The sequence below is a fragment of the Rhinatrema bivittatum genome, chromosome 3 (assembly GCF_901001135.1).
Source record: "Rhinatrema bivittatum chromosome 3, aRhiBiv1.1, whole genome shotgun sequence".
NCBI lineage: Eukaryota > Metazoa > Chordata > Amphibia > Gymnophiona > Rhinatrematidae > Rhinatrema > Rhinatrema bivittatum.
Genome location: NC_042617.1, coordinates 566,857,948 through 566,873,063, shown reverse-complemented (window position 1 = coordinate 566,873,063; position 15,116 = coordinate 566,857,948). Strand labels below are relative to the sequence as shown.

Here is a 15,116-nt window from a genome sequence, read left to right as displayed (position 1 = left end):
CACACTCAGAGCTTTAAACATGCTAAGGGTTTGGCTTTTTAATACAGCAAGGCATTACATCTACCCACAAATATAACAGGCAAGGAAAGGCTAGATAAATTCAGCACAGCCCTCTGTTTTTTTTTTTTCCTCCCAAAACGTTATTGAGAAAAAAAAAATCAAATAGTAACATATACACAGCAGAATATCAATTTTTTAAATAAGTATTTCATCTTATACATACCCACTAGCCCTCCTTTTAGATATTGAGACAGGACTATTACCAGCTAGCACAGAGACCTGCCTTTACTACAACACTTTTGAGAGTCCAGCAGAGCTTTTGGCTCTTTCCATCAGTGGCCAAACCAGACTACAAATACCTAGCAAATACCCAAACACTAAGTAGATCCCATGCTACTGATGCCAGTAATAGCAGTAGCCATTCCCTAAGTTAACTTGATTAATAGCAATTAATGGACTCCTCCTCCAAGAACTTATCCAAACCTTTTTTAAACCCAGCTACACCAACTGTCCTAACCACATCCTCTGGTAACAAATTCCTGAGCTTAATTGTACATTGAGTGAAAAATAATTTTCTCCAATTAGTTTTAGATGAATTACTTGCTAACTTCATGGATTGCCACATAGTTCTTCTATTATCCGAAACAGTAAATAACCAAGTCACATCTACCCGTTCTAGACCTCTCATGATTTTAAAGACCTCTATCATATCCTACCTCAGTTGTCTCTTCTCCAAGCTGAACAGCCCTAACTTCTTTAGCCTTTCCTCATAGGGAAGCTGTTCCATCCCCTTTATCATTTTGTATTCAAGGTGCAGTCTCACCATGGAGTGATACAGAGGCATTATGACATTTTCCGTTTATTCACCATTCCCTTCCTAATAACTTTTCACATTCTGTTTGCTTTTTTGACTGCCACAGCACACTGAGACGAAGATTCAATGTATTATCCACCATGATGCCTAGATCTTTTTCCTGGGTGGTAACTCATAATATGGAACCTAAATCGTGTAACTGCAGCATGGGTCATTTTTCCCTATATGCAACACCTTGCACTTGTCCACATTAAATTTCATTTGCCATTTGGATGTCCAATCTTCCAGTCTCACAAGGTCCTCCTGTAATGTATCACAATCCGCTTGTGATTTAACTACTCTGAATAATTTTGTATCATCTGCAAATTTGATATCCTCACTTGTTGTATTCCTTTCCAGATCATTTATAAATATATTGAAAAGCACCGGTCCAAGTACAGATCCCTGAGGCACTCCACTGTTTACCCTTTTCCACTGAGAAAACTGACCATTTAATCCTACTCTCTGTTTCCTGTCTTTTAATCAGTTTGTAATCCACGAAAAGACATCTCCTCTTATCCCATGACTTTTTAGTTTTTTAGAAGCATCTCCTGAAGGACTTTGTCAAACGCCTTCTAAAAATGCAAATACACTACATCTACTGGTTCACCTTTATCCACATGTTTTTTAACCCTTCAAAAAAATGAAGCACATTTGTAAGGCAAGACTTCCCTTGGGTAAATCCATGTTGACTAAGTTCCATTAAACCATGTCTTTCTATATGCTCTGTGATTTTGGTCTTTAGAATGGTTTTCACTATTTTTCCAGGCACTGAAGTTAGGCTAACTGGTCTATAGTTTCCTGGATCACCACAGGAGCCCTTTTTAAATATTGGGGTTACATTGGCTACCCTCCAATCTTCAGGTACAGTGGATGATTTTAATGATAGGTTACAAATTTTAACTAATAGATCTGAAATTTCATTTTTTAGTTCCTTCAGTACCCTAGGATGCATGCCATCCGGTCCAGGTGATTTGCTACTCTTTAGTTTGTCAATCTGGCTTACTACATCTTCCAGGTTCACAGTGATTTGGTTCAGTTCATCTGACTCATCACCCTTGAAAACCATCTCCAGAACCGGTATCTTCCCAACATCCTGATTAGTAAACACAGAAGCAAAGAATTCATTTAGTCTTTCTGCAATGGCCTTATCTTCCCTAAGAGCCCCTTTAATCCCTCGGTCATCTAACGGTCCAGCCGACTCCATCACAGGTTTCTTGCTTCGGATATATTTTAAAACGTTTTTATTATGAGTTTTTGCCTCTACAGCCAACTTCATTTCAGATTCTCTCTTAGCCTGCCTTATCAATGTTTTACATTTAACTTGGAAAAAAGAAGAGCTTAGTCTTTCTCCATCTAATTACGCATGTATACAAAAAAAGGAAAAATGCCAAAAAAATTCTCACTTGCTCAACACCACTGAAAACTACACACAATATTTCAAAATGTATCTATACCGCATCAGCAAGCCTGACGACGTGCTTCCCTGCTCATTTGTAAATGGAAGCCGTCCGGTCTTTTAATCATCTGCGGTGCAAGTCTATTTGTAATGTAATTTTTCTGTTCTTTTTTAAATTAATATTTCTCAATTTTTATATATATATATATTTTTCAAAACTCTCTGTGAACCCAAAAAAATTCCAGCAATACAGCAAGAGGTATCAGCTCGACACCCGGCCGATGTTTCGCTATGCAGCTTCTTCAGGAGCTGATGATATTCAACCTTCCCGCCACTATTTAAAGGGCACTTGACTTCCACAATTCATGCTGACGTTCAATACGCGCTTTATAACATCCTATATAAACAGAAAAACCTTAGTAAGTTTCAGCTAACATAATCTCATCACTTATCTGATGTTGGTCGAGCATTCTCCAACCTTCTTCAGGACAACTCTCGTCTTGACTAACTTAAATCCCACAGGAACAGAGACCATCTTGCCGCCCATTGTCGACTTAAAAAGAGCAAGGCAGCCAATCAGCACCGACGTCAACAAAATGACGTCAGCATCTCCATGATGAATTACAGAAAAACATTTAGTTCTTGTTCTGCATTTAATCCCTTAGGATGTAGGGTATCTAAATGGTGTATCCATTTTTGCTCAGCTTGCATCAACTTTTTATTTGAAAATGGTCCCAGATTTACGTACACTAAAGGGACCAATTTGAAAGATCAATTAGTGCATTCAGATTCCACACCTCCACAAATGAATCAAGAGCAGGGTGTTCATAAGCCATGCGGCTCGTGCTCGGTATGTGATGTGATGTGTGACATTTCATATGTGACTTCAGTGAATCCTTCAGTGAAAATAGTTGTAAATCAATATATGACAGGGAGATCTACAGGGGTAATATATATTATAATTTGCCCCTGTAAGTTGATCTATGTGGGAAAAACCACACGACAGCTAAGGGTGAGAATGATTGAGCACCGGTCCAGCTTAGCCACTAAGCGTCTAAATGCTCCCATAGTCATGCATTATCTGGAAAATGAACATTCATTTAATGATTTAAAAGTCTGTGCCATACAACAAATTTTGCCGCATTGGCGGGGGGAGATATTAATAAAAAGTTGATGCAAGCTGAGCAAAAATGGATACACCTCCCATTATTACTGCACTGCCAAATTGGTTAGCTTCCCTGATTTCTCTTAGCATTTCATCATCTGTCTGACCATTTTGGCCACGTGGACAGTAGTATAATACTATTACTATATTCTTAACCAACACACATGGGATTTCTACCCATGTAGATTCTACTGAGCATTTAGTCTCTTGTATGATCTTTATCCTGTTGGACTCCATACCCTCCAGACATAAAGTGCCACACCCCCACCAAGTTGATCCTCCTATCACTGCAATATAATTTGTACCCTGATATAGCAGTGTCCCATTGGTTATCCTCCTTCCACCAGGTCTCTGTGATGCCAGTTATGTCAATCTCATCATTTACTTCTATGCACTCTAACTCTCCCATCTTACTTCTTAGACTTCTGGCATTGGCAAACAGACATTTCAAAGTGCATTTTTTGTTTGTATTAACAACCTGCTTTTCAGTTGATAGGGATAATTTGGAAATCTTTAGCTCAGGTGATTTTTTTACATATAGGCACATGGACTACGTTTGCTTTTATTGGAACCTCTCTGTTGGGATACCCTAACTCTCCTGTTTCATTAGTATCCTTCAAAGATACATTCCTCCAAACCATGCAGTGCATGGTTTGGAGAACAAGGGGGAAAGAACAAGGAGAACAAGGGGGAAAGACTGTTGGCTTTCCCCCTTGTTCTCCTTTTCAAAAGTTAGTGCCAGCAGCCTAGTTCCACTCTGGTTAAGGTAGAACCCATCCCTTCAGAAGAGACTCCCCCTTCCCCAAAAGGTTCCCCAGTTCCTTACAAAACTGAATTCCTCTTCCCTGCACCATCGTCTCATCCATGCATTGATGCTCTGGAGCACTGCCTGCCTCTGGGGACCTGCACGTGAAACAGGGAGCATTTCAGAGAATGCCACCCTGGAGGTTCTGGATTTCAGCTTTCTACCTAAAATACTAAATTTGACTTCCAGAACCTCTTTCCCACATTTTCCTACGTTGTTGGTGCCCACATGTACCACGACAGCCAGCTTCTTCCCAGCGCTGTCTATAATCCTATCTAGGTGACGCGTGAGGTCCACCACCTTCACACCAGGTAGGCAAGTTACCAGGCAGTCCTCATGTTCACCAGCCACCCAGCTATCTACTTTTCTAATAATCAGATCACAAACTATGATGGCTGACCTAACCCTTCCCTCATGGGCAGTAGCCCTGGGAGAATTGTCCTCAGTTCAAGAGGACAACACATCACCTGGAGAGCAGGTCCTTCCTACAGGATCACTTTCTGTTACACAAGGGTGATGTTCTCCAACCGGGAGACCTTTCTGATCCAAGGCAGCACTGAGGCTGCCAGACTGGATTTGGGACTTGGCTACTATGTCCCTGAAGGTCTCATGATTGTAACTCTCTGTCTGCCTCAGTTCCTCCAGTTCTGCCACTCTAGCCTCTAGAGATCGGACTCGTTCTCTGAAAGTCAGGAGCTCTTTGCATTAAGAAAACATGAGAAGGATTTACATGCACTGCCTCCATTGTATGAAAATCTTATCTCATTTATATTCATTGTGGAAGTCCTGAAAACCTGGCCTGTTTGGAGTTCTTGAGTACCAGAGTTGGCCACCCCTGCAGTAGCTCTACTACGTCCAGCTAAGCTGTATTCAAGCTGGAGGGCTGTTGCCTGCAGGAAGTTGAGCCTAGAAAAGTGCCATTTCAGAGCATTCAAGGAGAGTAGTTTATCATAAGGAGGTGAGTTATACTACATGGAAAAACCTGCATTCATTGCAACACACAAGTAGAGTGGAGATTTGCTGGGACAGAGATATTTCTATATTATACTGACAAGCATTCAGTAGAACTGAGACTTAACGAACTGAACTGTATCTTGTAAGTATAAGACATTGTATGTGGTATAATTTTATGGTTGGATGTTTTTTTTTAAATTGTTTCATTTTAATTTAATGTGTGGAAAATTATGAATGTTAATGGTGTAAACCAGGATAGACAAGTTTTGGATGTTGTGGGTTATAATTGTAACAAACAAATAAGTAAATAAATTGCCAAGACAATATCTGGGATCAACAATCCAGCTATCTGTACTTGATATAACAATCTAAGGAGATTGTTTTTTGATTGAAGTAAGACTAAACTTGCTTTCCCAGCCAGGCACACAAAGACAGGTTGTTGGTCATCCTCCCAGGTGATTGCCATAAGTAAGAGTATGAGGGTCTTTGCATAGACTATTTTATATTGATGATATTTCTGTTTCTCTACTTTTTGCTATTCTTAATTACTTATTGTCCTTATAAATATTTTTCTTATATTCTGATGTGCTTTTATTTTCCCCTTTGGTTTAAAGTTGAGTTAACAATTTTCTTGTATTTCTGGTGTGGTGGTTTCCTTGCTTTGGGAGCCTGTGGTTTTTGGACTGGGAGGAGTACTCTGGGGCTGGAAAGTGTGTGGGTGGGAGGGAGGGGTGGGTCACAGAGACTCATCTATCCCTGGTTCTAACTAGCAAATTGCATCCCCCATACAGTCCTCCCCGACAACTGGAATAGGTGGGGGGAGGGGGGCAGTGTCTGTTACTGCTTCTCCACTCCCTTGGTGGGATTTCATCTGTTTTTCCTAGGGGGTGCTATACCCAAATGCAGAGAGGTACCGAGGCTTAACTCATGTTTTCTTAATACTGGAATTTTAACTATTGGCAAGAGGTAAAGTTTCAGGGGCTAGTGCTTGTCTGTGAGGCTAAACCTGGAGCTCGTGGTGCCGAGGTCTTGTACTCGGGGATTTATGCACATAAAACATACGTTATACAGCTTCTTTCCGCACTGCCTGTGAGAAAATGTTTTATGCTCCCAACCCATGTTTTAAGCACACAACTTAAAAGCATAAATTGTGCTCTAACTCATGTTGGATCTTTCTCGAAAAACTACAATTTATGCTGTACTCTTCCATCTGTAGGCTGAAAAAGAAGCGGCAAGCAAAGCAGCACGCAGAGGGAACCCTTTCTATCCCCCGAGGCTCCACCGCCGTTTCCAGGACTCAGGCTGGGAAGCAAGATTCAGCAAAAGTGATTTTGGAACAAATCTCACCTTCCCAGGAGAACCCCAAGCAACCCCCAGAAAAAGAGAACGCTGCAGACGAAGAGGAGAAAAAGAAAAAGATCAGACGCCCTGAACTGAAGAGATACTATAACACAGGTGAGATGGATGTGCAGTCGCCTTAGCTTTCGGCTTGGACACATTTGTTTACATTGCTTCCTTACTTTACTGAACAAGATACTTTGTCACCCACGGCTATGCCTCGCACTTTGCCAATCAGAGAGTCCATTTTTTCCAGAACAAATATTTTGCATTTCTTTCTGAAGCTTCTGTCTCCAGACTAGCAGTCTGAAGCTGTGCAAATGATAGTATTAAGATTTGTGATTAAGGTTATTTCAGATATAGGGGCTGTGACCAGCTTCATGCCTACTTTTTCCTATTCCAAGATGCTGTGAATCTTCTATTATACTTTGTTTTTCTCTCCTGAGTTTACAACCCTGCTTGCATGTGTGCCAAACCCTCTGTCTTTAATCTCCAGATCTAGCTTTCACGCTTTAAAGGTTTTTCTTGAATTAATGGTTAAAAAAATAGCCAATGGAGAATACCACTTTAGGTGTGTAATACCGTTGAGGTAGATTTTGCCTGGTCTGGACACATTTTAATGGTCTAGTGAATAAAAGTATATTTTATTCTGAATAGGATTTTTGCCACCTGTCTGCTTTTCCACTTCCTTTTCTCATCTAGAAAATCTAAATCATCATCGTAGTAACATTGTCCTTATAAATTATTAGGATCTGGAAAACACCAATATTACCTTATGTTGGGAAAAATTACAGTGACGTGATAAGCTGAGCTGTGAAACTGCACATTATCAGTGCATCAAAGAGGAAGCTTTCCCAGGTTTAGAAAAGGTCAGCAAACCTTCCTGTACTGTATGGAGAAAATTGTGTGTACGTCAGTGTCATACTTATTTGCATTCTGTAAAAGAATGAAGCCTGTTCTTCAATAGTTTTGGTTTTGTGAGTCAAAGGGAAACTCTCCTCTCGCTATATCATGCTACTAATTCTCATTATATCAGTAAAACAAGGCCAAGGATAGATGCTTTGATGCACAGCGCTACAAAAATAAAGAATAACACTTTTTTTTTTTATGATATACAAGTTGCCTGTAATTACTCATTCACCTTCGTCATTGGTGAAGTTTGGAAACAGTTTCCAGGTTATCAGCCTGGAAACTGAACTCGAAATGGCTGAAAAAATGTTTAATAAATTTAGAAACCCAAGTAATCTGAGTGTCTGAGTGTAATAAGAGGAGGTGGGGGAGGGGACAGGCAATATTAAGCAATCTGTAGTGCAGGAAGATCTATCTATTTATTTATTTATTTACTTACAAGTTTTTTATATACCGGTATTAGTGAGGACATCATACTGGTTCACAAATGAACAGCAAGATTGAAATTACATGATAACAGGGAAAAGGAACTGGGAGGGTGATAACTTGAGAGCAGCATCGAAAGAAAGGTTATATACAAAGGAGTGTAAACACAAAGAGGAACTTAAAATACAGTATCATACTATGGCCACTAGGTAGTGATGGAGATGCTAATCTGGGTAGGCATGTTTAAATAACCAGGTTTTTAACTTCTTTTTGAATTTAATGGAGCATGGTTCGAGTCGCAGGGCAGGTGGGAGGGTATTCCAGAGGGACAGGCCAGCAATTGAGATAGCTCGATCGCATATGGTAGTGTGACGGGCTGTTTTGAGTGGGGGGACAATGAGGGTGCCTTTATTGGCTGTTCTGATAGGTCTTGAGGAATGGTGGGGGTTGAAAGGCAGGTCGAGCCAGTTGAGGGATTTGTGTACAATTGTCAGAGTTTTGTAGTGGATGCGGGAGAGGATTGGAAGCCAGTGTAACTCCTTGAGGGATAGGGGTGATGTGGTCACCCTTGCGGGTATTGGAGAGGATGCGGGCTGCTGCATTTTGCAGCATCTGTAGAGGTTTTATTGTGGCGTAAGGAAGCCCAAGGAAAAGGGCGTTGCAATAGTCTAGTTTGCTGGGACTGGTGGCTGGGATCACTGTACGGAAATCTTGGGGGTATAGTAGGGGTTTCAGTTTTTTTAATACACTCAATCTGAAAAAGCCATCTTTAAGTATGGAGTTAATGTAGTTCTTCATGTTTAGTTGTTGATCGAGTATGACAGACTGTAGGGAGGAGGTGATGCAGATCTTAGGGTCATTAGATAGGTGGGGGGAGGGGGGATGGTGGGCTGAGATAAATAGCAGTTCGGTTTTATTGGTGTTGAGTGCAAGTTGGAGGTTGGTGAGCAGGGAGTTGATGGCTGTCAGGCATTCGCCCCAGTGGTTTAGGGCATCAGAGATAGTGTTGCGGAAAGGTATAATGATCTGAACATCATCGGCGTAGAGAGAGAATTTGAGTTTAAGATCAGTGAGGAGTTGGCATAGGGGGGTGAAGTACAGGTTGAAGAGGGTAGAGGAAAGTGGTGAGCCTTGCGGGACACCCTGTTGCAGTGGGTGAGGGGTAGATAAGGAGTCTCCAAATTTAACGGAGAACTTTCTATTCGATAGATAAGAATTGAACCATGCTAGGGCGAGGCCAGTAATGCCAATGTTTTCCAAACGGTCAAGGAGGAGTTTATGGCTGATGGTATCGAAGGCCGAGGAGATATCTAAGAGGGCGAGGAGGAAGCTGTGCCCTTGGCCCATACCTCTAAGGATGAGGTCGGAAAGGGTGAGTAGTAGCAATTCCGTGTTAAGATGTTTACGGAATCCGAACTGAGCTGCGTGGAGGATCTCATGGTTTTCAAGATAGTCCATGAGTTGAGAATTGACAACCTTTTCCATTAGTTTGGCTATGAGAGGGGGAGGTTAGAGATGGGGTGGAAATTGGCAGGATCTTTCGGGTCTAAGGAGGGTTTCTTTAAGAGGGTTTTGACTACTGCATGCTTGGTGGGAAGGAAGATGGGAAGGGCAAACGTTCTTTAGCACTGAAGTACCCCACATTTTTAGCTTTAATCAGTTAATTAATTAATTGGAAATACTTCCATCCATCTATTACAATAACAATATATATAATATAAACATATACAATAACAATAAAAACATATATAATCACACAAAAACAAATATGTCGTCATTAACAATATTAAGCACAAGCCGAGCAGAATAAATCCAACATCACAGTGGGTCCAATCTGATGCAACAGAAGAATTTATCATTACTTATATGCCTGTTACAACAAAAAACCTTTTAGCCTTTTTCTGAAAGTTTTTATGCAGGTCTCAGCCCAGACCAGCAGCAGCAGCAGAAATTTGTTTCCTCATTTCACATAACGTAATATGACAGAGAGAAGGAATTGCCAGAAAAATTACATCCCTGTGCACAAAGCTGCTGAGTAGGAACATATAAATTTGTTTCCTAGCATATAGACAGATGGACTTAGGACCAGTGGGTTTATGTTCCCCGAAGTCATAGTATATATTACCCTGCAGTGACCCCAGCCTGCCAGTATTCTCTGTCTCCAGAAGATGGTGGACGTGCATCTCCCTATGGGGATTGCTTTGAGCTTTTTGAAAGGATAAATTTGAAATTCTAAATTCAGGAAAAGAAAGCCCCGCTCTCCTGCGGTGATACGTAAAGGTCCCTCACCCAGTCAAGAAATCCTGAGGCGATTTCTGTGGTCCCTCAGAGGTGTACCTTGGTCCGGTAGCTGGGTTTCCTGGTGTGAACTTAGCTGCTAATTCAGCTGAAAGGCAGCGGGTACAGGAGGCAGAGTGCGGCGGGGATGGCAGATACCCTCTGCTCCTGCAGCCGGAGACTGTCTCTGTACTCAGCTGGTAAGCACTGAGCTCAGGTAAGGTTTAAAAAAAAAATGAAAAAGGAGAACATTTTACTTGAATCAGAGACAGAGGGGTTTCAGGACTTCCTCTGGTCTCCGTTCTTGGCGCGCTGTGCCGACGTTCGTTCCTTCTCCCGTTGGGGTTGGGGAACTGGGCAGCCTGGCAGGTTGAGTGGTCCCTGGAGGGCTAGGCTCCACACTTAGGCTTTTTTCTGGCACGCCGCATGGTAGGCCGCAGCAGCCGTTTTCACGCACTCTTGTGCGTGTTCTGATGCCCTCTGTGGGTTCTCGGTGTGCTCAGTGTGTTGGCTCTGCACACGCATTGTGCGCTTGTTTTTGGGCATGCTTTTTACACGCACAAACATTTTTATGCGCTTAACTTGATGCACAGGTTGTGCATGCGCCTTGCCGTGCTTTCTTCTAGGTGCTTATTTTTGGGCGCATTTCATTTTTGAACGTGAGCCGTTCTGACATACATTTACTGTAACGATGGCGCTGGTAAGCAAGAAGCCTGTGCATTTTCCTATTTATGTTGCCTGTCATATTAAGGCTTCTCAGCCTGACCTGGCTTCTAATGTGTGTCAGCACTGCTCAGAAACTCAGGGAGAGTTGTCTTCCTCAGATTTTGCTAAGCCTGAAGACTATTCCTGGTGGCTATATGTTCCGCATGTAGGATTTCTGAGCTACAGGCATTGTCTTGCTGGGAGCTGTTCCTTCGGGTGACTCCAGGGGCATTACAGCTATGTACTGTTCTATCCTTCTTGTCCAGAGTAGTCTTGGACTTTCATTTGAATCAGTCCATCTCCTTGCCTTCTCTGGAAAAGGTCAGGGATGTAAAAACAAAGAAACATAGAAATGACGGCAGAAGACGACCAAATGGCCCATTCAGTCTGCCCAGCAAGCTTTCACACTTATTTTTTTTTCTCATACTTATCTGTTACTCTTGGCCTTTATTAGTAACTTTTTGGTTCTATTTACCTTCCAACCCCGCCGTTGATGTAGAGAGCAGTGCTGGAGCTGCATCTAAGTGAAGTATCTAGCTTAATTGGTTAGGGGTAGTAACTGCAATAAGCAAGCTACTCCCACGCTTATTTGTTTACCAGCCTGTGCAATTCAGTCCTTGCTGGTTGTTGTCTGAATATAAATCCTCTTTTCTTCATTCCCCCTGCCATTGAAGCAGAGAGCTGTGCTGGATATGCATTGAAAGTGAAGTATTAGGCTTATTTGGTTTGGGGTAGTAACCGCCGTAACAAGCAAGCTACACACCCATGCTTATTTGTTTACCCAGACTATGTAATTCAGTCCTTGTTGGTTGTTGTCTGAATATAAATCCATACCCTTTATCATTTTGGTCGCCTCTTCTTTGTACCTTCTCCATCGCAACTATATCTTTTTTGAGATGTGGCGACCAGAATTGTACACAGTATTCAAAGTGCGGTCTCACCATGGAGCAATACAGAGGCATTATGACATTTTCTGTTTCCCTTAACCATTCCCTTCCTAATAATTTCTAATATTCTGTTTGTTTTTTTGACTGCTGCAGCACACTGACCTGACAATTTCAAAATATCCACTATGATGCCTAGATCTTTTTCCTGGGTGATAGATCCTAATACGGAACCTAATAATGTGTAACTACAGCAAGGGTTATTTTTCCCTATATGCAACACCTTGCCTTGTACGCCTTAAATTTCATTTGCCATTTGGATGCCCAATCTTCCAGTCTCGCAAGGTCCTACTGCAATGTATCACAATCCACTTGTGATTTAACTACTCTGAATAATTTTGTATCATCTGCAAATGAACATTGTGATAAAATTGCCAGCTATTTTAAAAGCAAAACAGATGATATTTCAGCTGAATTCAGTTCACTGCCCATTCCAAAAAATGTCTCTCCACAAACGATTCATACTTTCTCTGATTTTTCTCCAGTAACTGACAAAACAATAATCAATATACTGTCAAAATCCAAACCTTCATATAGTCCTTTTAATCCTTGTTCAGGATCCCTACTTAGGGACTCCAAAGATCATTTAGCTCCTGCTATTACAAATTTAGTGAATGCCTCTCTATCCCAAGAAATTTTTCCTGACTCTTTAAAACAAACATCTGTTCTTCCAATTCCTAAAAAGAAAAATCATGACCCCACTGATTTATCCAATTATAGACCTATCGCCTCTTTACCATCAATTGCAAAAATTATAGAATCTGTAGTCCTTCACCAAATATCCGACTATGTCGAAGAAAACAATATATTACATAACAACCAACATGGTTTTAGAAAAGGCCACAGTACAGAATCCTTGTTAATATCATCTTTCGACTCAATTATTAGAGGCTTCGATTCCAACTCCAACTACATACTGGTATTACTTGACATCTCAGCTGCGTTTGATACGCTAAATCATGACATTTTACTAACTACATTATCTCAAATTGGTATTACAGACCTTGCATTACAATGGTTTACCTCTTTCTTATCCAATCGTAAACAAAGAATCACCGTTGGTCCTTATTATTCTGACTGGTACACTACCAAGTCAGGTGTACCACAAGGCTCTGCGCTCTCAGCTCTCCTATTCAATCTTTATTTACTACCTCTTTGTTGCTTGCTCGCCGGATTAGATCTCAATTTCAAAATTTACGCAGACGATATACAATTCATCATTCCTTTTACTGACTCCTGGTCAAAAACATTTTCTTTGTTACAATTATACCTATCCACAATAAAAACATGGCTTTCCCATAATATTTATTTATTTATTTCTTTTATATACCGACGTTCGATCGAGATATCACATCGGTTTCCAGATAACTAAAAGAATAGGGTAGTAACAGCCCTATTTTACATTATAACATTGTAATAAATATAATAAATTATAACATTGTAATAAATATAACGAATTATAACAGAATATAATAGACTCAAATTGAACACAAATAAAACAGAACTAGTCTACTTATCCACTGTACCCGACTCAGTTCACCGACCACCACCTACTTTTACTTTTCAGAATCAACTCATTAATATAAAATCACATGCAAAAAATCTAGGTGTAATGATAGATTCAAAACTGACGATGACTGAACACATATCCGAACTTGTAAAAAAATCATTCTTCAAGATTTATATGATAAAGAAACTCAAACCACTCCTTCTTCCTAATGACTTTCGACTGATTACTCAGGCTTTAATTTTATCCTCATTAGATTACTGCAACGCTCTCTTCCTTGGTTTACCACAAGCAACTACGTCCTTTACAATTAATACAAAACGCAGCTGCTCGCATGTTATATAATACACCACGGTCAGAACACATCACCCCCGTTTTACAACATTTGCATTGGTTACCAATTACATACCGTATCACTTACAAAATTCTGACTACAATACATAACCTACTCTATAATACTAACTCCATCTGGTTATGTTCTTTACTACGAATTTACAGACCTTCTAGACAGCTCCGCCCTCTTGATAAATGTATTCTTGAAGTACCTACCATAAAATCTGTCAGTTTAGCACTAACCCGTAAACGAGCATTTTCTGTTGCCGGTACAATACTTTGGAACTCATTGCCTGAACATATCCGTCTGACAGCCAGCTGTATAGAATTCAAGAAACTGCTAAAAACTTATCTTTTTACTCAAGCATACAACATATACTAAGCCTACTACAATTACATGTCCCTGGTATTTTATGCTTATTTTATGATTTTAATGTGCTTGTACATGATTTTATTTTTTTTGATTTGTTTGTTAATGCAATGTTAGTGTAATATTATTTGTGTATGTTCTAATATGTAAACCGCCTAGACGGATAGTTCCCTACCCATTGTGCGGTATATAAGAATTGTAAATAAATAAATACATAAATAAATAAATTTAATAACCTCATTCGTCATATTCCTTTCCAGATCATTTATAAATATATTGAAAAGCACTGGTCCAAGTACAGATCCCTGAGACGCTCCACTGTTTACCCTTTTCCACTGAGAAAATTGACTATTTAATCCTACTCTCGGTTTCCTGTCTTTTAACCAATTTGTAATCCTCGAAAGGATATCACCTCATATCCAATGACATTTTAGTTTTTTTAGAAGCCTCTCATGAGGGACTTTGTCAAACACCTTCTGAAAATCCAAATACACTACATTTATTTACCGGTTCACCTTTATCCACCTGTTTATTAACCTTTTCAAAAAAATGAAGCACATTTGTGAGGCAGTACTTCCCTTGAGAAAATCCATGTTGACTGTGTTCCATTAAACTATGTCTTTCTATGTGCTCTGTGATTTTGATCTTTACAATAATTTCCACTATTTTTCCTGGCACTGACTTCAGGCTCACTGGACTATAGTTTCCTGGATCTCCCCTGGAGCCCTTTTTAAATATTGGGGTTACATTGGCAACCCTCCAGTCTTCAGGTACAATGGATACTTTTAATGATAGCTTACAAATTTTAACTATTAGATCTGAAATTTCTTTTTTTAGTTCTTTCAGAACCTTAGGATGCATACCATCTGGTCCAAGTGATTTGCTGCTCTTTAGTTTGTCAATCTAGCCTACTACATCTTTGTAGTAGGCTAGATACTACATCTTTGTAGTAGGCTACTACATCTTCACAGGGATTTGGTTTAGTTCATCTGTCTCATCACCGTTGAACACCATCTCCGGAATTGGTATCTTCCCAACATCCTCATTAGTAAACACAGAAGCAAAGAATTTATTTAGTCTTTCTGAAATGGCCTTATTATCTTCCCTAAGAGCCCCTTTAACCCTTCGGTC

General features: G+C 40.3%; 1 protein-coding gene across 1 annotated transcript in view; it reads left to right on the top strand.

Annotated features, from left to right (window-relative positions):
- Positions 1-15,116, top strand: part of LOC115088351 (nuclear receptor coactivator 7-like) — a 236,081-nt gene that overhangs the window by 125,995 nt on the left and 94,970 nt on the right. Inside the window, exon 3 of the mRNA XM_029596530.1 lies at positions 6,393-6,631. Coding sequence (XP_029452390.1) covers positions 6,393-6,631 — 239 coding nt within the window. The remainder of the gene's footprint in view (positions 1-6,392; positions 6,632-15,116) is intronic.